The sequence below is a fragment of the Poecilia formosa genome, unplaced genomic scaffold (genome assembly GCF_000485575.1).
Source record: "Poecilia formosa unplaced genomic scaffold, Poecilia_formosa-5.1.2 Scaffold175, whole genome shotgun sequence".
In the NCBI taxonomy this organism is placed as follows: Eukaryota; Metazoa; Chordata; class Actinopteri; order Cyprinodontiformes; family Poeciliidae; genus Poecilia; species Poecilia formosa.
Window position 1 is genome coordinate 307,849 of NW_006800114.1, and position 21,558 is coordinate 329,406.

The 21,558-nt window shown below is 41.8% G+C and overlaps 2 protein-coding genes across 2 annotated transcripts in view; both read right to left on the reverse strand.

The window, feature by feature from the left end:
• Nucleotides 1–614: 614 nt before the first annotated feature.
• Nucleotides 615–6,147, reverse strand: fam117ba (family with sequence similarity 117 member Ba; the record flags this gene model as incomplete). The annotated part of the gene is made up of 8 exons (XM_007565378.2): nt 615–1,516; nt 1,604–1,724; nt 1,824–2,031; nt 2,119–2,262; nt 2,906–3,016; nt 3,103–3,186; nt 4,310–4,539; nt 6,015–6,147. Coding segments are annotated over 8 exons (1,257 nt in total), but the record flags the coding sequence as incomplete, so codon positions are not given.
• A 3,637-nt stretch (nt 6,148–9,784) lies between these two features.
• LOC103147169 (bone morphogenetic protein receptor type-2) overlaps nt 9,785–21,558 on the reverse strand; it is a 33,152-nt gene continuing 21,378 nt past the window's right edge. The window contains exons 6-13 of the mRNA XM_007565379.2: nt 19,916–20,146; nt 18,236–18,350; nt 15,985–16,145; nt 14,080–14,227; nt 13,810–13,946; nt 13,503–13,675; nt 12,134–13,416; nt 9,785–11,560 (exon numbers count right to left, since the gene is read on the reverse strand). Coding sequence (XP_007565441.1) covers nt 11,307–11,560; nt 12,134–13,416; nt 13,503–13,675; nt 13,810–13,946; nt 14,080–14,227; nt 15,985–16,145; nt 18,236–18,350; nt 19,916–20,146 — 2,502 coding nt within the window. The 3' untranslated portion in view covers nt 9,785–11,306. The remainder of the gene's footprint in view (nt 11,561–12,133; nt 13,417–13,502; nt 13,676–13,809; nt 13,947–14,079; nt 14,228–15,984; nt 16,146–18,235; nt 18,351–19,915; nt 20,147–21,558) is intronic.

Here is a 21,558-nt window from a genome sequence, read left to right on the forward strand (position 1 = left end):
AGTATTGAAAGTAGATAGCTTTCAACTACCATACAGTTTTGATGTTAATCAACCGATCAACCACGTACCAAATTTGTTTGTACATCTCTAGCATAGTAATGGATTCTATATGTTTATATGGGCCACACCAGTTCTAGGTTAAGTCAATCTGAAATTAGGACGATAAAGAGACTAAATATAAAGATGCTCTACTAAGTGTAGTTTGTTTTAACCATTAACAGTACACTGTTTCATTTGATTCTTTGCTGGCTATAGAAATAGTTTAAAATTGTCTATTTTCTGTGACCCAGATTGCCCCGATGGTCTGCGGATGCATGGAAGCTTGGGTTGACCAGCCTCTCCGTGAGAAAAACCCTGCAAGTAGATGCATTCCAAAAGCAATACAAGCCGACCAAGACAGGAGGACCTCAACAAAGAGAAAGAGCTTGCAAAACGGAGAAAAGATGGGCAAGGGTGAGCACAAAAGGTTGCCGCTGAAGGGAGGTTGGGCGTGGGGAGGGACAAGCAGACACAGGTTGAACACGCGTCGTACGTCATAGCCCTGGCCTGTGTTTCCCATAGATACCCAGCAAAAGGCTGATAAAATAGTAGCAAAGAGATCCCAGGATTTGGTCTGCAAGTATTTTAAGGATACGCTGTTTGTACTTTATCTGCTTTGCTGCTTGTATCTACGGCCTTCATACTGCAATGACCATAATTACACTCACAGCATTATGATGGTTCAGGGAAACTGCTGTCTAAAACATCAGGCACATTTTTGAACTTCTCACATCCCTTCAAGTTATGCTACGATTCATCTGGCAGCACCAAAGTTAACCTCTGTGGTCGATCTGGCGGTCTCCAAGAAAACCAGCGGCCTTTTTTTTTTTTTTTTTTGTCATAATGGAAGGCATAATTTATATCAAGACAAACAACCGTAGATAGAAAAAGAGATATGTCTGTGGAAAGGCGCCATGGTATAATACGATGAAATCAAAAGAAATGTCTGTCTTTTTTTTCTCCCCGTTTCCTCCTAGAAGAACAGGAACAGAACCAGTGTTGAAGGTAGAAGAAAGCGGTGAAATGTGAGCTACAAACGCCTGCTCTGGAAGGCAGGAGTCTCACGTCAGAGGAGGAGGCAGTGGGAAGAGCTTTTTAACAAAAGAAGGACATCAGAGAGAGCTTAGCTGGCATGCTAAAGGCATTTTTTTTGTTTTGTTTTAGGAGCAAAATGGTTGATTCCGTAGTGTTTTCTGATTCAGCTGATAGGAAGGGGAAAGAGGGTTGTTGACTTTGAGGCCAATGGGGCAGTCAAAAGCTCTCAGGCTCCTCCAGGAGACAGGGCTGGGTGGACAGAGGCACCAGGGATGGGGACAGGCTCCGGAGGCCCACACCCGGGCGAAAGTTGAGGTCCGGGGCGGGAAGCAGGGGCTTGAGGATGCTGACGAGGCAGAAGGCAGAACCGCTGTTGGGGATGAAGTTGACCTTGTTGCGGTCGGGACACAGGAAGGGAGGGATCTCCTCCAGAGGTTTGGGCCTTAAGACAAAGTGACACATAGTCGTTCACATCAGTATTCCTTTTCTGTGAGTTTCGGATGCATCATAAAACTTGAAAACTACTCACATGGACTCTTCAGATACTCTGACCTTCTCACAACCCTCTGGTGGTTCTCTCTTGAACATGTAACTGTTGTTGGGTCTGGGAGAGGCGGCGTACTTGGGCAGTGGGGAGCACGGACTTAGCTCTGGTTAAAAGGAGTTTTTATTGCCCATTTTTAAAGTATGAACGCTAAAATTCAGAACGCACTGTAAGAGAATCTTGAATAAAATCTGGTTCTACTCACCTTTCTCATCGTAGGGGCTGCCTCCAGCCGTGTCGTTGAGGACGCTGAGGTAGGAGGGGGAGATGGAGTCCGGACGGCTGCTGCAGTTGCTGTGGTTGCCGCTAAGGCCACCCCCCGATGGAGTCTGTGTGTCGATGCTGCGGGTGCTGCTGCTGCGCTGAGGGGGAACTGGTGGGGGCGCACGGTGGCCATCGGGGACATCCTGCGGCTAGGTGAATAAGCCACAAAAACAGCGTTGCAGCAATGTAACCTGCTATCCTTCATGGAATGCATCAACATGTTCTAGGGGACTCACAACGATGGTCTCATCCTTCTCGGGGGTGTCTCGGATGATGATGCGCTCGATTTCCTGGTTCAGGCCCTCCACGCTGTTGCGGAAGCGAGGAGCCGAGGATTTGGATATAGGGATTGGTATGAGGATGGTCTTGGGCATAGGCGACTGCACAAATATGAGGAAGTATGTTTAGAAAGCAGAACACCCATCGGAAACATTGTTACAGCAGACAAACTACAGAAAGCAACAAATAACAGTGTGATTACTGTATCGTGCTTCTCATCCGCTAACAAGGATGGTGACGTCTTTTGGCCCAGAAGACATTTCTAGACTGAAAATACTATTCTTTAAAGGAAATTGCATCATACGAGTTCCAACTAAATTGAACTTACTATTACTAAGTATTTTTAAGTTGAAATGTACTTCAAAGTGAGGAGCCTCAACTTAACTTGGGACTGTTGTTTCACAGAATGGTTTGAATTATAGGGTTTTTGTTAGTGACCTGCCCACCAGGTCACGTCTGCATATGTGGAGTTAAATAGTCTCACCCCACTGTTGCCAACTTCATCGCTATATTTAATACTTTTCAGACAAAAAAATCGGTATTGACCAGAATCGTAATTGGCCGGTTGGGCTTTTTGAATATCCATAATCAGCCAGAAGAAGCCGCTGATCAAAATCTTTTAGTTTGATCACGGAATGCAATTACATTAAATTACAGTATTACTGATTTTTTACTTCTGAAAAAAGTCAGTAATACTGTTTTGCTCTGGTTACATGTGTTAATACAGAATCAGGGCATGATCACCTGTGACTGAATGATGGCATGGCTGCCGTTGAACGGGGATTTGCGGTCCTTGTCCCTCCGATGGCGGCTGCTGCGCTTGCTGCGCTGGAGCTGCTGACGCAATTTGGCAATCTGGAGAAGAAAATATTAACATCAATGTTGCTGGAACGTAGCAGTGTAAATGTGCAAGGCGACCAAGAGAAAAGTGGGACGCAGACCTCCTTGAGTTGGTCGGTGCTCCCACAGGAGGCCGAGCGTTTGTGAGAGCCCCTCCTCCTCTCATCTGCCCAGGCCCTGGGGGTCTGAGATGAATGCAAACACCACGTTTTTCCTCATATAGCAACATACTTTATTATCATTTTTAGCGTTTAGAATTCAAAAGAAAAAAAAGGATGTTGCTATTCGTCCTTTGCGGTGGATTGATGTGCTGTGGCAGAAAGATCTCTTTGATCAGGAGTCTTGTTCGAAGACTGTCACTGACTGACAAGCAACGCAGCCCGATGATGCAACCACCTGCAACCTCCCTGAACCTCGTTGTGTTTATTGACACGCTGACAGTCACATTTTGCCTCGAAGTGGAAAAAAAAGGCACAAACACAAACTTGAGCTGCTTCAGCTGACAGACACAATCTCATCTGTGCCAAATCAAAATAATGTTTTGAACGGAAATGCACCGATTTGATATTAATATCTGTATCAATGTTGAAAACAATTCTAGATCTGGTATTGGTGACAATGATCTGTAAGGGCAGATCTATTTAGTCCAATTCTATTCTTTATCCTCTCAACAATATCATTTATTATTTATTTTACATTATATTTAGAATTTATAATTGCACCTGTCACAATTTTTTACGTTTGACCAAGGAAGTCACCTCATTGTTTTTGTCAGTTTCTGTATTATTTATTTTGCACTGGCTGTTATTCTCCTAATTGCACTGACTGAACAAACTGCAGTTGTGTTGTTTTTTTTACATGATTGTAGCTTGTGAAGCTATTGGTGTTTTTAGTGTTCTGTATTGGTGCAGTATTATCTGCACCAGTGTATTTGTAATTCAGTACATTTATGTCTGCGTTTAAGAAAAGAAACATTTTAAGTCAATTCAGCACCTTTTTTCTGTATCAGATCGGTATCGGCCGATACCAAACCTCAGATATCTGTATCGGTATCGGAAGTGAGAAAAGTGGAAAAGTGCCTCCCTAGTTTTGAAAGCATCTAAATAAAGGAACTGTTAACAGGTTATATTCTACATCACAATTATACACTACTTTGTGATTATCTATACCTAAAACCCAATAAAACACACTGATGTTTGTGGTTGTGATGTCAAATATGCATTTATAATGTTTTGAAATGGCTCAGGAAGAAGAAGAAAAAAAAGAACTTTACACTGTAAAGCGCATGAGCATGGAACAAACACTCACCTGCGTCGCTTTGTCCCTCATATAGGGAACGTGTTGTTGCTGGCTGTCGTCCTGAGGCCAGGGACCTGTCAGGTGAGAGCCAGCGAGCGCGCCCTGTGAGGGCCACAGCTGGACGCGATGGCGGGAGACGGCGAGGAGAATGGAGGAAGGTGGAACAGACGAGTTCAGAGGGCGCGGAGGCCAACGCCGGCGGAGAGCCGCAGGGAGGCGCAGATGGTTAAGGCCACGGTCTGATGGTGGCAAAGGAGAAAGATGAGTCGGGAGGCCTGAGAATGCAAACAATGTCTGCAAACGGTAAACAAATCAACAGACACACAGCTGTCCTGATGGATAAGCCTGTGAACCTTCCACGTTGGTATGTCTAGGTTTAATCCAAACCATGCTGGGCAGAGCGGATATACCCCCCCAGGGTAATGGCATTAAAACAGCTTTAGACACAGGCAGGGTGGGGTAGGGGCATTGGAGGACATGCAGTTTTTGGCTAACTGACCCAGATGGGTGCTACTGTGGGTTGTTTTGTTGCATTGATGCATTATTGACCTATATATATCTAAAGGTTCATTATGCATACCTGATGATTTAGAAAGAAAAAACAATGGCAATATCACGTTCTTCTACTGCTTTTCCCATTTTGAAGACTTTTAATCACAACATATCCACCATTTATTCACATGTCCAAACAGCTTTGCTTGGCTGTGCAGGTCCAAGAGCTAAATTTGGAAGGAGCCTTGACCAGCAACACATCACTGTTGCTAGGGAACCTGGCGGGGGGAGGCGGGGAAGGGACTTGGTGATCTTTATTAACACACAGCAGCAGGAGTATCTGTGTGTGTTTTGAAGCTGAATAGGGAGTTTGGGCATCAGCTCATCAACACTTTAGCCTTTTCTTGTTACTTTAGTAGCCCTGCTGCCAGGACAGTTAAGACTGTTTACAGTAAATAATGTTAGCTGTATTAACTGCGTTAAACGCTAATAGTAGAAGGAACTAAAGATAGCAACCCGGTAATCATTCTGTCTAGTTGAAAATACTAAATATTAAATACTGGTCCTTGGTCTCCCTCCTCACAAGGAGGGAGACCATGCCCCCTTGTGACCAGTATGACATCGTCACACTGCCAATACGTTGACTTTCATTTGTGTCACTTTTATATTTTATATTATTTTAACAGCTGACGGAATAATCGTTGCTTTTAACTTTTAATTAAAACTAATCATATTCATTATTTGTTTACATATTTTTTCTAATGTAGTGAAATATATTTTTACCCAAGCTGTTTGTCATTCATAAATCATTCATTTTATTCCAGCTCTTTCTGCTTCCGCATGCTCCATCTGCATGTCATCTCGGATCTGTCATTTAAAAACACGATAGAGCAAAGCCAAAAAACAAAACAAAACAAAAAATCACCCGAACAACACGCCAATAACATGCCTGGAATATTAAGAAAACATATTTAACGCAACCGACATAATCCTAAATAAATTAAAATGAATAATAAATTGTGCAAGATGTGGTTGCAGAGTGCAATGTAGGCCGCTTTTGTTTACATGAAGAGAAGCGTGCACCACATCCCCTCGCATCAATACTAAAACAACATGCATGCTTTGCAAATGTTGCCTCCCTTAGTCAATATTATAACAATTCAAGCTACATGCAGACAATAATAATAATAATTATAAATAAATACATAAATAATACACTGACCTGCAGAAAATAAATGCAGCAGAGCATGGAGCAGCCCAGCCCCTGTTTGCCGCCTCCTGAAGATGCTAAAGAGGCGGAGGAAAAAGGCTGAGCAAGCTGCAGGCTTCTTCCACACAGACACAGGCAGACATGGAAAAGGTCAAAGCACGGGCTTCGTGGGTAAAATTGCAACAAGAAAGAATGTCGGTACGGATTGGGTTGGTATGACACTGCCTCCCAGTCGTCGTGTTTTTTTTTTGTTTTTTGTTTTCCCCTCCTGGTAGGATTGATGCGACACCGCAGCTCGCGCGACTACCGGCGGACCATCTGGTCGGTGGGAAAAAAAAATAGTTACCGGAAAGAGAAATGGCTGCGCACCGAGCTCGGGTGGTGCTGAAAAAAAAAAACAAAAAAACAAATAGGGAGGAAAACAATAATAGAGGAAGAGAAAAGACAGAGGAAATAGAAAGAAGAAGGCGGTGATGCTGGGCGAGCCTGGTTGACACGACGGGAGAAGGGACCAGTGTGAAGCTCACGTGAGTAAACCATTCAACTTCCGCTGATTTATTTCAAAATAAGTGAAGAGCCATTATAAACAGGTGCTCAGGACTCCGGTTGGTTCATAAAATTTGATAGCACGCCAAATTTACTTTCCAGGACTTACTCGGTACTTTCTTAGAACTTACTTTTTGCATTTGGAAAAGTGATGGAACTTACTCATACTTTTCAAGATCTTACCTGTAAAGCACAATGCATAAGTTACTTTCCTGCATGTTTCCTGGGGCTTTCAGTCTTTTTACCCAAGATTAAATTGATATTTTTATGGAACTTATAAGGNTTGACTACAACTCTGCTACGTGGCTCCTTGGTTCCATATCCTCCTGCACCCACCTTCTTTCCATCCCCTTTCTGTTGGATTTCTTTAAAAATAAATGCCACTAGTAGCAAAAAAAAAGTGAAGTTCATGCTATGTTAGGACAGGAGACAAGATGTTTCCATCCCTGAAATTATGATGCATAGAATCACATATCCAAGTCTAAACTATTTTACAGAGTAAACATAATAAAAAGATGCTTTAACTGTGGCATTGTTCATTAAAATCGCACATTTCTTATGCATTAAAATTAAATACAGTAGGTTCACTTAATGATATTGTATTAGGGATTAGGTATTATTCAGCAAGTACTTTTACTTTTAATACTTAAGTATTTTTAAAAGCCAGTACTTTTTTTTAAACTTTTACTTAAGTACAAATGTTAATGTGGTAATTTTACTTTTACTTGAGTACATTTTTGTCTGTGTATTTGTACTTTTACTTAAGTACATTTTTTGAGTACTTTCTCCACCACTGCTTACCTGGAACTTGAGAGTTACTTGTATGTACAAAACTTCCTTTATTTACCCAGTGCTTCCAAAAACCTATCAAGACTTGCAGGTTACTTTCCTGAAACTTTCCAAATACTTTCTCAGACTGTACAACTTTTAAAGACCTGCATGATATTGTAGAGTAACCTTGTTGCTGGGTAGGTATGCATTTCATCTCCTCTGTTGTGTTACCTCATCATCAGTAGGGAAAAAAAAATATTGTTTGTTAATAAGAAATCAAACGACTAGTTTTCACGTCTTGAAAGAGTTTTGTAACCCTTTCCATTGTTTTAAGTTGCAGCTATCTTGCTGGGACGCTGTTCCTGAAAATCAGATAGGTGCTAGTGCTCATTATAGGATCTGCAAGCTCTCCATTTGCAAACTCAAAGAAAGAATTTTAAAGGATTAAAAAAAAGAATTTCAAATTGATTTCATATTGTTTCCCTGTGCATTAGATTTAAAAGGTTAAAAACTGTTGCAGCCGATTTTCTTAAAAAGGTAATCCTGTGAAGTCTGTAAATACGTTTTGTATTAGGCTCCTACGATGTAATATGTTTGGTAGTCAACGTTTTTAATAAGGATAATTTTTATTATATTTGAGACGGATTCCTAAAAAATTGGCTGTTTGTACATTTCGAAACTAAGGATTCAATATCGGCCTTTATACTTTTATAGTCAAGTCGGCGCATTTCCGGTAGTTTCCTACAAACTTGATGCAGCCAGAGAGGAGCAGTGACGTAGCGCTCCAGCACTGCGCCGCTCGCGCTGATGCTGCAGTTGCTAGGGGCGCGAGGAGCAGACGGCGAGGCGGTGAGAAAAACAACTTCTAGGTGGAAAATGTCTCCCTCTAGAGTCTCTTAGAGAAAGTACTTCAATAGAAACAGAGGAGTGATGTCAATTGAAAAATGCTAAAAATAAATTTAAACGCGTTTGCTCCATTTTCAAAGACGAAGAAAACTGAAAAAAGAAACGTAAGTGTTAATAGTGTTCTATGAGTGTCTCGGTGTTGATATCAAACACTGTTGCCAAATTGTGAGTTGAATTTAACTTTACAGTGCGTCATAAAAGTATTTTAATAATTACAAAGTTCGTTTGTTTTTGCTCTTCTGTCGCACTTAAATGTTTCAAAACATTAAAATGTCATGGACCAAGCAGTAAGTCACAAGGACAAAGATATGAAAAATATGATCCATTTAATAATAATAATAATAATAATAATAATAAATCACCAAAAAGCATCTAAAATGACTCAAAATAAAATGTCAAACAAGAATAACATACAAAAACTGACCTCTAGAAAACACAGGGGAATATATGCTAAAAAGTTAGCTTACAAGAGAAGAGAAGATGAGGGGAAGGTAGAGAAGAGGGGACCAAGACAAACAATAAATAAACATAGGGAACTAATTCAAGCTAACAAATTATAACTACAACATAAATGTTAAAACAAAACAGCGTAACAGAAAATGTTTCCAATCATTAGAATTTAGAGAATTGCATTCTCGTCTGCAATTAGTTCCACTGTGGCTCTTAGTAAATGTAAAAAAAATGAACCAGTGCTTCAACATAAAAAAGTAATAAATGTTAGATTTAGCTGCTTTTTAATATACTAATAGTATAATGAATTATTTTTGTAAAGTAATATTTTGGTCATATTGTTGGAAACTACATTTTCTATAAAAAGAAAAAAATAGCTCTTCATTAAATAGTTTTTATTCATTATGTTCTATAAATTAAAGAGTGATGCTTTTTTTTTTTAGTTTAAAACCTAAAAACATAATTTAGATAATTTACCTCTAACTTAAAAATCTAAATTGATTCCTTTTGCAGATATTGTAAAACGAACTATTTTGTTTTGAAAGGTTGAGCACCATTCATGGACAGTTCAATTAGCTGTAGTGAAGGTAAAAATGATTCTTTGGGTAAACGTTGCTGACCCCTGCACTAGCCATGAACCAGACCGAAAAATTCAGACATAACGAGGTTCTAAGTTGTAATTTTGGCAGAGGTCCTTAGATAGATGATGAAGTATCCAAGCCGAGTTTGAGATGGAACGAGGTTCGGGATTTGACGATACAATAAGAACTCAAACATAAATTCTGTGTTCTGAGTGCTGTATTTAAGCATATTGTTGGAAAGTTAAGTGAAAGGAAAGTGTGGTAGGAATAGATGCAAACGTACACATATTGCATATACATAAAAACAATAAACAGAAACTTTAATCCAGTATTCAGATGCATTGCTCTACAGCACTCTGAACATCCAGCTTCTTCAGCAGTGCCACTTTGCGGTTTACCTTGAATGAGTGACTGTCGATGTAGCAGTTTTACGCTCTACTCTTAACCTTTTCTTGTTCATTTTTAAGACCTTATCTGCCCGTTTTCTGTTTGCGACACGGAAAAAGTCCATATTGTATAAAGCCAAGCGTTATTCCATACATTTATTGAGATTTTCTTCCATAATGACTTGAAAGTGTTTACAGAAACTGTACCGAGCAGACGCATAGCAATGGGATCAGAGGTTGTGTGTCCATTGAATGCACAACAGAATTCCATAAAAAATAAAGCAAATATTAATGCAATACACGTAACTTCATTTTTTAATACAAATTGCAGATTACAAAAACATAAATGAGATCTTGTCATATGCCCTGAAGCAGCGCTGACAATATAGAATAAGTATGACGATGTCTAAGCACGCCTGTACAGGCCGTGACGGCTCTACGTATGATGCTTGCTGACAAAGATCTATAGCACGTGCACGCACACACACACATACACACACACACACACGCACACACGCACGCACGCACACACACCCACCCGCACAGTGAACCAGTCATTCAAACAAGGGATGAGAACTAGAAGCAGAAATAATATCCAGCATGCTTCTACGTTTTTCTTTTCTTTTTTTTAAGTATCTGGTTTCAAACGCAAAACAGCAGAATCTGGGCTTTGTAGTGTTTCAGTCAGTCCACAGTGAGGTCAGGTGATGTAACAGGTCGCTCCGCCGGGTTGATTCAGGTGATTGAGTGTTAAGAACAGCAGTGTGACAGAACCCACGTCCTCCAGGCGGCTCGGGTCGATTGTTATTGTTTGTGTCCCCCCTCCTTTAAAGACGGCTCAGAGGCGAAAGGAAAAAAAAAAAAAAAAAAAAGAAGAAGAAGAGAGGATTGTCATCCATTTTCTCCTCTTGAGCTCATGGGGACGGAGATCACTCGTGGATTGTTAAAGTAAAGCAAAACATAACGATTGTGACAATTCATAAGTGCAACGAAGATTAACGTATCAAAATATTGATGAGATTTTAAAAAAAGGAAGCCGTAAAAACGTCAAAAGCATCTAAAAACTACATCCTATTGCACAGTTAAAAAAAAACAGATACATGGTTAAAAGACAAATGGTATTGCATACAGAAATAATAATATAAAAAAAAAAGTAGCTTGTTCCGTCTTTAAGACATCAAATCTTTTCATCTTTTTACAGAGCTTACATTAAACGTGCTTCGTACAGCAAAGTAAGAGTGTTGATTGTTTGTCATCGCCTATTTAAGTTTAGAGACCACTTTATGGGGCGGTCGCGACAGACGCGGGTTAGGAACACTGATTTTTAGTTGGTTGAAAGTGCACATGGGGAGTAAAAATAAACCCATTTGATTAATCGCTATGCTTGTGATGGGAGCCATGGGGGCAGAAAACCGAAAGAAAGCAACGAAAGGAGATGGAGAAGAACGATGAACGAGAACGCTGCATAGCTGGATTCCATTTAAAGCGATGCCGTCTGAAAGACACGAGGGAGCGAGACGGACCTAATGAATGTACAAGATCAGGTTCGACTGATCGCGACACACTCCGCAGCGTCCTTCCTGCTGTTTCAGAGCAGAGCAGCGCGGTTTTATTTATTTATTTAATCCTTTGTGTTTATCTCAGTCCAGGTAGAAGCTCTGAATTCACACTTGTGTGTCACTGGGCTCGCTGGCCAAGCCTCCGCCTTGCAGATAGATGGCTGAAGTGGATTTGGGCCCGTTCTGGGTGTGGCCCTGCCCTCGGGTGGACCCGTTGTTGTTGACCTCCGGACCCCGGGTGTCGGTGGAGATCACCCATGTGGTGGGTCGCCACTTTTTAAGAGAGTATGGCGTCTTAACGCGCTTCTTGATTTTTTCACCTGTCCCCAAGGCGCCGTCGGGTCTCACCAAGCCCTCCCCTGCAGGTAAAAAGAGAAAACAATACTGATCAGTGTGCAGTCTCCCACATTATCCAAAGCCGAACAGTTGATGCGCAGACATATGGTTGCAGAGTACTTCAGATGAAGTATGTAAATCGAAGGAAGTGCTGAAATCGGCTCTTATTGATGTAGACTCCTGACATAAATACTTTTGATCAATGTTTATTTGACGCAGTAAGGAAGTATGTACATTTATGTGATTCTATTATTATATCTAGTATAATAATAGGACTGGTGAATGGTTAATAACTCCTGAATGAAAACTGCAAAGTCGTTATTCAGGAAGCTGTCTGCAGAAAAGTGTGACTCTCTGTGACCGTTTTGTAAAAGCAAAACAGAAGATGCAAGTAGGAATTGGGGAGTCTCCTGCAGGTAGGTGTGTGACGTACACTTAGACAGGAGGGGTGTCCCCAGGTGGACTGCACCGTTGCACGAAAGGTGTGTGTGAAGATGAACATACCAAAACCACATGACTGTGTGTCGACTGTTTGACTTTTTGGTACATCAAAGCGCTATGTAATGTGACGTGCTGCTTTACTGGGCTGTTAGTACCTAAAGAGGTCAGGTCCTGTGTGGTGAAGGACAAGTCCAGGGAGTTGGGTCTCTCTGGTCTGCGAGCTCTAGGCTGCCTGAGCAGCGCTTCTCCCCTCATGGTGACCGTAGCTTCCCTTGGGGGGTCTGCCAAAGCCGAACCCGACCCAGAGCTCTCCCCCACGGTTTCTCTGCTCGTCCCCTCAGCGCTGCCCTCTTCCTCCCCTCCGTCGCTCTCCCCACCACTGTTGCCGTCCCCCTGGCCGAGCCCGGTGTTGCTGTTGTTGTTGTTAGTGTTGGGCCGGGCTGAGCGCATGGCTGCCACGCCCGAGGGCGCCGCTCTGGCGTCAGGCTGCTCTCGCTCTCGACTCAGGAGCGGCTCATGTTCGTCGGGGCTGGCCGTGATCAGGCCCAGGCTGAGCCGGCTGTCGTCCGTCCTCAGAGGTACAGAGCCGTTCTGGACCACATCCGCCCCGCCGGACACTACGCCGGCGTGACCGTTAACGGCCCCATTGACGTGTGTGTCCCGTATAACAGGGATGTTGTTTGTGCCTGATCCTGGCTGTGCCTCCACAACGTTGGGGCCCGTCGCCACACCAATGTTCATCTTTGTTCCCTCTACCTGCCGCAGGTTGGACTTCCCCGAACGTCCAAACTTAAACCTGAGCGAGGAGGATGAGGACTCCTTCTTGGCTGGCTTGTTTCTCAGGGGCAGACTGGACGGCCTCTTTGGCAGATTCTGCTGCTTAGGCAGGGGAAAGATAGCTGTGGGCATTGCTGCAGCGGGATCTGATGTTCCTGAGGCCTCACTGGCCATCTTGATGAGGGGGTAGAGTAAGCTGGAACTTCCAGGGCTCAGTGGGTCAGGTGAGCAGAACTGTTTCTGCGAGTGCTCCATTAGATTCTCATCAGAGCTCTCCTTCAGGTTCTTGTCCACCTCTTTAGGGTCCAGCTTTGTCGTTTCCAGATCCTCCTGGGTCAGGTGTAGGCAAACGGGGACTGTGCTGGCCCCTGTGGGCCCTTCAGATTCAGAGATGATGGTGGTGGTAGTAGTAGAGGTGGATGGACTGCCTCTTAGCCCCATGCTGGTGCTGCTGCCCTCTGGGCTGGGCAAGCGGGCGTTGGCTTGCTGCTGGCGTTCCTGGTTAATGGAATTCCTGTTTCTCTCTCCAGTTCCCCCTCCCACCCTGCCTGGTAAGGAACCAGTGGTGTCCACCTGTTGGTTCTTAGCTACGCCCTCGTGCTCTTCGATGTAGGTGGAGGGGTGGTCTGTATAAGGGCCTGACTTGGGGGTCATGCGGTTTCTGTTGAAAAACAAAGGCGGAACAGTTGAAGAACGACTGGAAGCACCTGCCCCACAGTAACGGAGATGGCTCAGAGTTTAACAAACCTTTCATTGTGCAGCGTGGTGGACATGGGGTTGAGGGTTGGACTGACAGACTTGGAGCGGTCCCATATGAGGAGCAGCTCTGCGAGGCGTTCCTCGGCGCACTGTGCCGTGAGACGGGCCTCTGCGTCCTGGTCCCAGCAGTCCTCCATCGTCTCTTTCAGAGAGCGAACCGCCTGAAGCACACACATTTAGGTTAGCGAGTCAGACCGTCAACAACAAAAACAAAAAGGGTGAGAAAATGTAGAACGGTTAAAAAACAATACATTAACAAATATATCCCAGCTCTTCTAGCCAAAAACATACGCACCAAGCTGTTCTCCTTCCAAGCCTCGGGGAATTTGGGCCGTTGCTTCTCCCTGGATACCAGGACCTGCATGTCCTCAAACGTGGGGTGGTTTCCTGCCTCTGCCTGAAAGGCCATCTGGTACTCTGGCACAGACTCTCCTAGAGGCAGGCGAGGACATGGAAGGGGAAAAAACAAAACAAAAAAAAAACACTAATGAAGCTTGTATTCTTTAGAGTAACCTCTTTTCTACAATGTTGTTTCTAAATATTAATCTGTCTGGATGTGTCTCACCAGGGAATAGGTCGGTACATCGCATGAAGATCTCCCAGTAAACCAGGCCCAGAGCGTACATGTCCACCTGCTTCAGCGCCGATTCACAGTCCCTCAGATTCACAGCACCTTCCAGCACTTCTGGAGCCATGTAGCGGATTGTCCCCACCTGGCAGTGGAGGAACAAGTCAGTGACAAAGTGCACAGGTGTGTGTTTACGCAGTGCCACAGTGGACAGACATGCAACTGTTGCTGTGCATGAATCCGGGAAGGGTTATCAGGACATTTCCCCCCCAAAAAACAAAAAACATTATCCTTTACAAAAATTGAACTAAAATATCAGATGATTAAGTACAAGCAAACCTAAATGCTCAGTGCATACAGAATTGGAAGGAAGAGACTGTTTTAGGTTATTTGGCTCCTTAACAAACCCGAATACCTTGTCCCAGCTCTGACTAATGGAGACTGAGCAGCAACAGAAGTTGAAAAGTAAACAGGAAATGGAACTACTTGAAGCAACGGTGGCACACCCAGGTGGAGGATATGTCAAATATGCACTTCAGACTGTGTGAAATCTTTGATACAAACTGAAGTTTTATGGTTCCGACAGTTAGGAGATGAGCTGATGAAGAAATCTTATTGACACCAAAAAGAACAAAATGGAGTGTGGAGAATAAAAACGAGGTTGGGAGATGTAACAATACTATCCAAATATATACATCTGCATCTTGAATGTAAAAATCTTGATTTTAAATAATTTTAAATCTTGTTGCACCAGCTTCCAAAGACAAGATTTTATTCACATGGAAAAAATCTTTTCAAACTCCTGGTGAATAACTTTTATTTGGTCAGTAGTGAATTTACCCATAGTTAACCGATTGGCTCAGTCAGTGAAGGCCTTCTACTGCTAAGCTACTCAGCTATGAAAAATATTATAATCACATTTACAGTCATTACTCAAATCCCAATTATTTAACAATTATTCATTCAATAAGGAAAACAATGTGCAGCATCTACTGGACTTGAAAAGCAGTAAGCTGTCTTGAACAGGCTTAAGACAATAAAAGAAGCTACAGTAAAACAAATATTTTTTTATTGTTGTTATTTTGCATACAAAAATCACCATTATCAACGTCAACAGATCAAAAACAACCAGAAAAATGCTGATTTATTTTAGTGCAGTGACAAAGAGCTGCCCAGACATTTCAAAATAAGAGCATGCTTGCAAAGCAGAATATATTAATTCATCATGTTTTTTCATTATTTTTGTTGATATTTATAGCTAAATTCCAAATTAAGCAAAAACAAAAAAAACAGCTAATTCACTCAACATCAAAGCCGACTGATTATTCAAAATATGTTTTTTTTCTTTTGGTTTTTTAAGAACCTCAGTTTCCCAGAATGCTCTGAAAACAACTAAGGGTTTTGGAATGCTCAAAGATAACATATTTATGTGTCAGAGCAGCCTAGTCAAAGTAAATCTCATTCCTTGTTTTGCAAGGAACTTATGCACCAACTTCCTCTACTGCAATAATATAATAGTCTCAGAAATTGCACTCTAAGGTTTTATTGGCTATAGGCCATAACTATCAAAATTAACAGCAATAAATCAATATATACAAGGTTAACTTTTTCAATTAAATTCACTTTTCAGTGATGCTGAAAATAATTGAAAAGTGAAGTGGGGTTTCGCAGCAGAACTTTCTAAAACTCTTTCCATATTTTTCCCAAATTATCTCACTATAATAAGACGGTTGGCACTTGGCAGCTCTCTCTTTCTATTTGCTGACAGTTGTTGGACCAAAATGGCAGCTCAGACATGACTCACGCTGCATCGTCTAGAAAAACAACCGAAATACATTCTCAAAGCGCAGTTCTTGACACGACAAACACAAAGATCAGCTATTCCTCCTCCCAAACGCTCACCTCGCTTATTGCGGCGTTCTCCTCCTCTCCGTGGCGCGCCGGCCTGTTGCCTGTCAGCTTCATGGACAGGCCAAAATCGATGATGACACACGTGCCGTCGGCCTTGACCAGAATGTTCCTGCTGTTCAGGTCCCTGTGGGAAACGGCTGGCTTGTACAAATCTGCGGTGAGAAGAGAGAAGGGAATTATTTATTTATTTTTTCCATTTAAAAACTTAGTTTTATTACTTCCTGGAGTAACCTTGACTGTCAACATTGATTGCTGATTTTTCCTGCCCAGCAGAGGGCGCAGTGAAGCAGCCACAGCAGCTGTGTGTTTCCTGGTGGGGGAGGATGACAAATGTACCAAAGCCTGAGAGATTCAGCTGTTAGCAGCTCCTCTCTCCCTTATCTGCCCATCACTTCAGCTTCCTCCCGTCTCTCCCTGTGTGCGCCCAACACTCAGCCTCTTTTTATTAGTTAGCCATCTGCACAAGGAGGCTATCAGTGCACTTTCATCCCTTGTCAACTTCTGAGCCTGTTTGATGTGTATCTGTGCCGATGAAGAGACAAGAGATCTACGCAGCTGCTGACACTGAGATTTTGTGACATGCTGAAGAGGGGAAAAAAAAATAGACTCGTTTGGTCGTCCAATCGGCCTCCTGGGAGATACTTCTTCACACGCTCTGGGTTGAATCTATACTGTGTCCCTTTCCTCATGCGTTTTGCTCACGGAGGCAAGCTTGAGGCGAGTCTATAAATACCCCTCGACTGGGCGTGCTCGCAGTGTGTTTGTCAAAATACAAGTATGCGAATTTTACAGGATAAACAGAGCCATGTGGAGCCGCGGTATGCAGTGCGTACAGCCGTGGTCAAAGAGAGGACGACCTCTGTCGGGGCTCAGCACCGTGAAAGTAGGAGTTATTCTTATTTTGCAACTTTAAAAATCATAAACTTCGAGGTTTTTCATTGGGAGTTTAACAAACAAACACAAAGTAAAGCAAAGAGACTCTGTTAGAGGTTGCAAAAGACCTGAGACCAGGGTAGATGTAGGGCTAAATGAGACTAGGAAATTGTGCAATTTTCTTTTGAATATATAAATAAATCAAAATTTTACTCATTTGTCTTATTTTATCTGTGACACGATGTTAAAGGTCTATGTTAGGAGCATCTACTGTGCTGAGATTTGATCCAGTAAGCTGAACATGTAACTGCTTTGCAATAATCACAACACTACAAATAGACAATATTGTGCAGCCCAAGGCAGAGGGTCACCTTCCAGTGAGACAATGACTCAAACATTCAGATAGAGCCACAATTTAATAATTTCTAATCAAAGAAAACTTGTGCGTTAGGATGGTCCAGTCAAAAGTCTAAATCTAATTTAAAATCGATGTTTACTCACATTCTCAATCCAATAGGATATATATTGTAATTCAAAAACGGTTACAGTTTCTCTTCCAGTTTTGCTTTATTTCAAGTGTACCAAGATATTTGCACTAGAAGTTAGACCAAAAATAGTTGGTAAAGTGTTGTGGTTTTGCAGTGTAAAACCTCCAGGGTGTTATTACTTTTGGAAAGCCCTACAGTAAATACATAATCTTCTCCTTGTCATGTCTTAAACTGAAACATCATATTAGGATTTTTTTTCCAAAAAAAAATCAGACAAAAAACACAAACACAGTAAAAAAAAAAAAAACCCAAAAAACAAACAAATATAATTCTCACTCCTGCTGTAGGAGTTAGGAGGCTAAGTAGCGAATTGGAAGACAGTCACCGCTAAACAGAAGCATTGACGGATTGATCAAGACTTCACTGATGGTGTGCCTTCCTTATTGGCATTGACTGAGCAAAGCTAGACAACTTGATTTAACTTCCCTGGGTTATACGAGTCAACAGATGTAATTGTTGCTGCTCATCATTCTCGAAGAGGTCATAAGAACACTTTAAAGTTTGTCTTCATTTTCTAGAGAAAACCTGGACCAAAAGCCCTACTGCTGCCTTTTAACCTTGAATACTATTTTATTATTTTTTTTGCATTATAAGTGACTGAAAAGGTAGATGAACAGAAGAAATGTTGCAAAACAAGAGTGATTCAACATTCCTCAGTAATTTAAGTGACTAATAAGGTCACTTCAAGGTACTGCTTCTAAAAGCGACTGAGTCATGACGTAGCTTTTGCCAAACTTTTACCACCGACAACGGCTCGGTTCATATATTCAATATATTGTTGAATTTTCGATTTGCATTGTGAGCAGTGCCTTGAGGTTTACCTCCTTTAAAGAGCTCAGTGTGCAGGTACGCCAGGCCTCGAGTGACAGAATGAGCTAACCGGCAGCTGTTGACCCAGTCGTTGGTCTGGACGCTCAGGTAGTGACTCAACGAGCCCTGCAAAACAGGAACAAAGTCAAAAAACAAATGAGAAAAAAAGTGATGTGTGGTGTACTGTAAAACTGTTTCCATCCCTTGAATTTTCAGACTCTATTTTATTGGTTAAATCTCACAAAATGTTCTCTGAGAAAGCACTAAAAAAAATAAAAATCCCACTCCTCATCCTTCCTCAGAGGTAAAACCAGAACAGTGATGTGAATACTTTAGCTATGGACTTTATGTCTTCAGCAATAATTAAAACTTCCAATATAACGTTTAAAACACCATCTGATGTAATCTCAGCAGATGACTATTTGAGCTCACGGTAAAAAAAAAAAAAGATTTTAAAACTAATTCCACATTTCTAAAGCTTATCCTGTGCTTTGACCTCAGTGGGGAGCAGCTACATTTTTTTACATGGGAAGAAGACATGAACGAAATATTTAATCAAGAATCTGAAAAGAACATTCACAGGACCTTGAGTTGTGCAGCCGAAAAGGAACGAGATTCAGTTATGAAAGATGATAATGCTGTGCGAAAACACCAGAACTAACGGCGAGTTTTAATAATTTCCTTCCTGAAAGTCCCAATATTTTATTTCTAAAATCAATCACAATGTGGTTCCTGCATCTGTTAGTGAGGAAAATTGTATTAGATTCAGTTTAGATAAATTAGCTAAATAATTCACTCGAATGCATTAGGCGTTCCAGTCTCCTGTCCTGGCTTGCTCTGTGTTACCATGGTGATGCGCATTATAATAATAACTATGAAAAGGCATGGACTCCTTTCATGTGCCGGGTGGCATTAGCAGACTTGTAATTAGCTTCAGGTTTGGACAGAAAACATTTTGGCTGATACTTACCCTCATTATTATGATTATTATTATTATTATTCAGGAGTTTACTTTGCTATTTTGTCGCAATCTGATATTTGTTGCCGGGGAGGTTGGGTTTTCTTTTTGTTTTTTTTATGTCTACCTACTGGGTCTGGGGATAGTTTTTTATCGTCACATTCTGCAGACATTCCTGTATAACGTTTTTCTCACACTCCTGTGGGGCGTTGGGATAAACTAACAAAGGCAACTGGTCAAACTGGAAACTCTGCCAGTCAGCGTTTTGACAAAAACTGTAAAAGCTCAGTTTATAAATGCTTATCTTTAACCTTTTAGTAAAAATTTGAAAATAACATGTAGAATGCTCTGCCTCCAAAACTAGGTCTATATTATATACAAGCTAATGGTCACCCCACTATTGCAAATGCAGCAACTTTTCAGACAAAAAAATAATTTAATAAAGTCAGACTTGGCAGGTAAGGTTTTTTAAAGAGCAGTGATTGGCCAAAAAAATTGCAACTGATGCACCAAAAAATATTAAGTTATTTTCTAATTGGATTTATTTATTTAAAATTTTCAGTCTTGACAACTTTAAGCAGATTTTGGTACAACCAAAAACATATAAAAATAAAGGGGAAAAAAAAATTAATACAGGACACTGTAAATAATACTCATCTTGAGAGGAAATATTTCGCAGAGTAAAGCTCTTCATTAATGCTTTATTAATCGCTTTTCTCCGCCCTGTACTCACATGTGGGTAGTAGTCCATGACCAGCAGGTATTCTGACCGGCCCTCGGGGCCTGTCCGCTCGTCGGCAGCGATGAACCGGGCGATGTTATCGTGCTCCAGGAGCGGCAGGCGGTAGATGGAGCACTCGTTGACGAAGTTCTGCCGATTGGCTGCTGTGAACACTTTGACGGCAACAGGCCGCTCGTCCAAAGAGCCGCAGTACACTGTGCCGTATCTGCCGCGTCCAATCAGCTGAAGAGAGACAGAGAGAGAGAGAAGGAAAAAAAAGGAAAGCAGACTATAAATAGATGTTTTACAATTTAAATCTTTTGAACTTCTAATCTAAAAAGAATAGGGCAAACAGGATCCTTCGTTGAAGACATCTTCCCACACAGAGGTACACATGTGCTTGAGAAATACAGAGACCCAAAAAAACAGCAAAAAATGACTCAAAATCTCAAGAGTGGTAAAAGCAATTATTAACAGGCCGACAGTGAAGCATGTTAGCAAGCAGGCAGGGAGTGGGGAGATGGGAAATAAACTTAATTACAAAACAAACAACAGTTAAAATGGTTTTGAGTCAGTTCCAAATCATTCAATTAGTTTCCCGAATTAGCCAGAAGACTATTAGGGTTCAAACAGACTGCCTTAAAATGCCATCTGCAAGGGAGCAGGGGAAGAATTCAGCAGTGCATTTACTTGTGTTTAACGTCTTCCTCCGGACATTTATCTCTGGCTCAGAAAGACACAAAGCGAAACAATAAACCCTGTTTAGTCTGGGAGTAAGGGCTCCCCGGCTCACGCCCCCTCAGCAGGCCACCGGTTTAATGTGAAAAGACATGTGTACTTGATAAGGCACAAGGACGACGGCGTGAAACGAACGAAAATGAAAAACGTCTCCCTCTCTCCGGCCCGAAAAGGATGCGAGGTCAAGCTAAAAGCAGCTGCAGCTGGTAGAAGCTCCAGCTTTAGAAGTAATCTACATCACTGTACTGTTCGCCATGTTGGTCACAGCAGTTTTTATATTGATTTCAAAGCAGCCCAGGGCATCAAATGACTTCAGGACAGCTTTAGAACATGAAAGAAGTGTTTGCTAAATACCAACAGAGATGAATACATTTTCCAGAAGGCCAACAAGATATAACCCGCAGCATAGCAAAGCTACAAGGAGACTGCTGAGTCACACGCTGAATATTTCAGAATGTTATCTGATAAAAATCAAGTCAAAACTCAGGCAGCCAGAGCCATGTTTGACTGCCTGAGTTCTTGCTTGTGTTACGGGGCTGTACAGCTAGCTAAAATCCATAATAGGACGTAAACAAAATAACATACTTACAAGGAGGAGCTTGAAATAACATGTTAAACTGTCCTACTTTTGCCCACACTAAATGGTATTCAAACATGAACAACCTATGTGAAGTCACATGAAATCATCTTTGACTAGGAAACCACTAAACATTCAGTTTTGGTGGGGTGCTGTGGTGGTGCAGGGGCAAAGCACAACCCATGTCTTGAGGCCTTAGTCCTCATGCCGGTGGTCGCAGGTTCAATTCCCGGCCTGGCAACATTTGCCACATGTCTTCCCCCTCCTTCCTGTCAAACTACTTTCAAATAAAGGCCACTAGAGCCAACAAAACCTTTAAAAAAAAACCCATTCAGTTTGA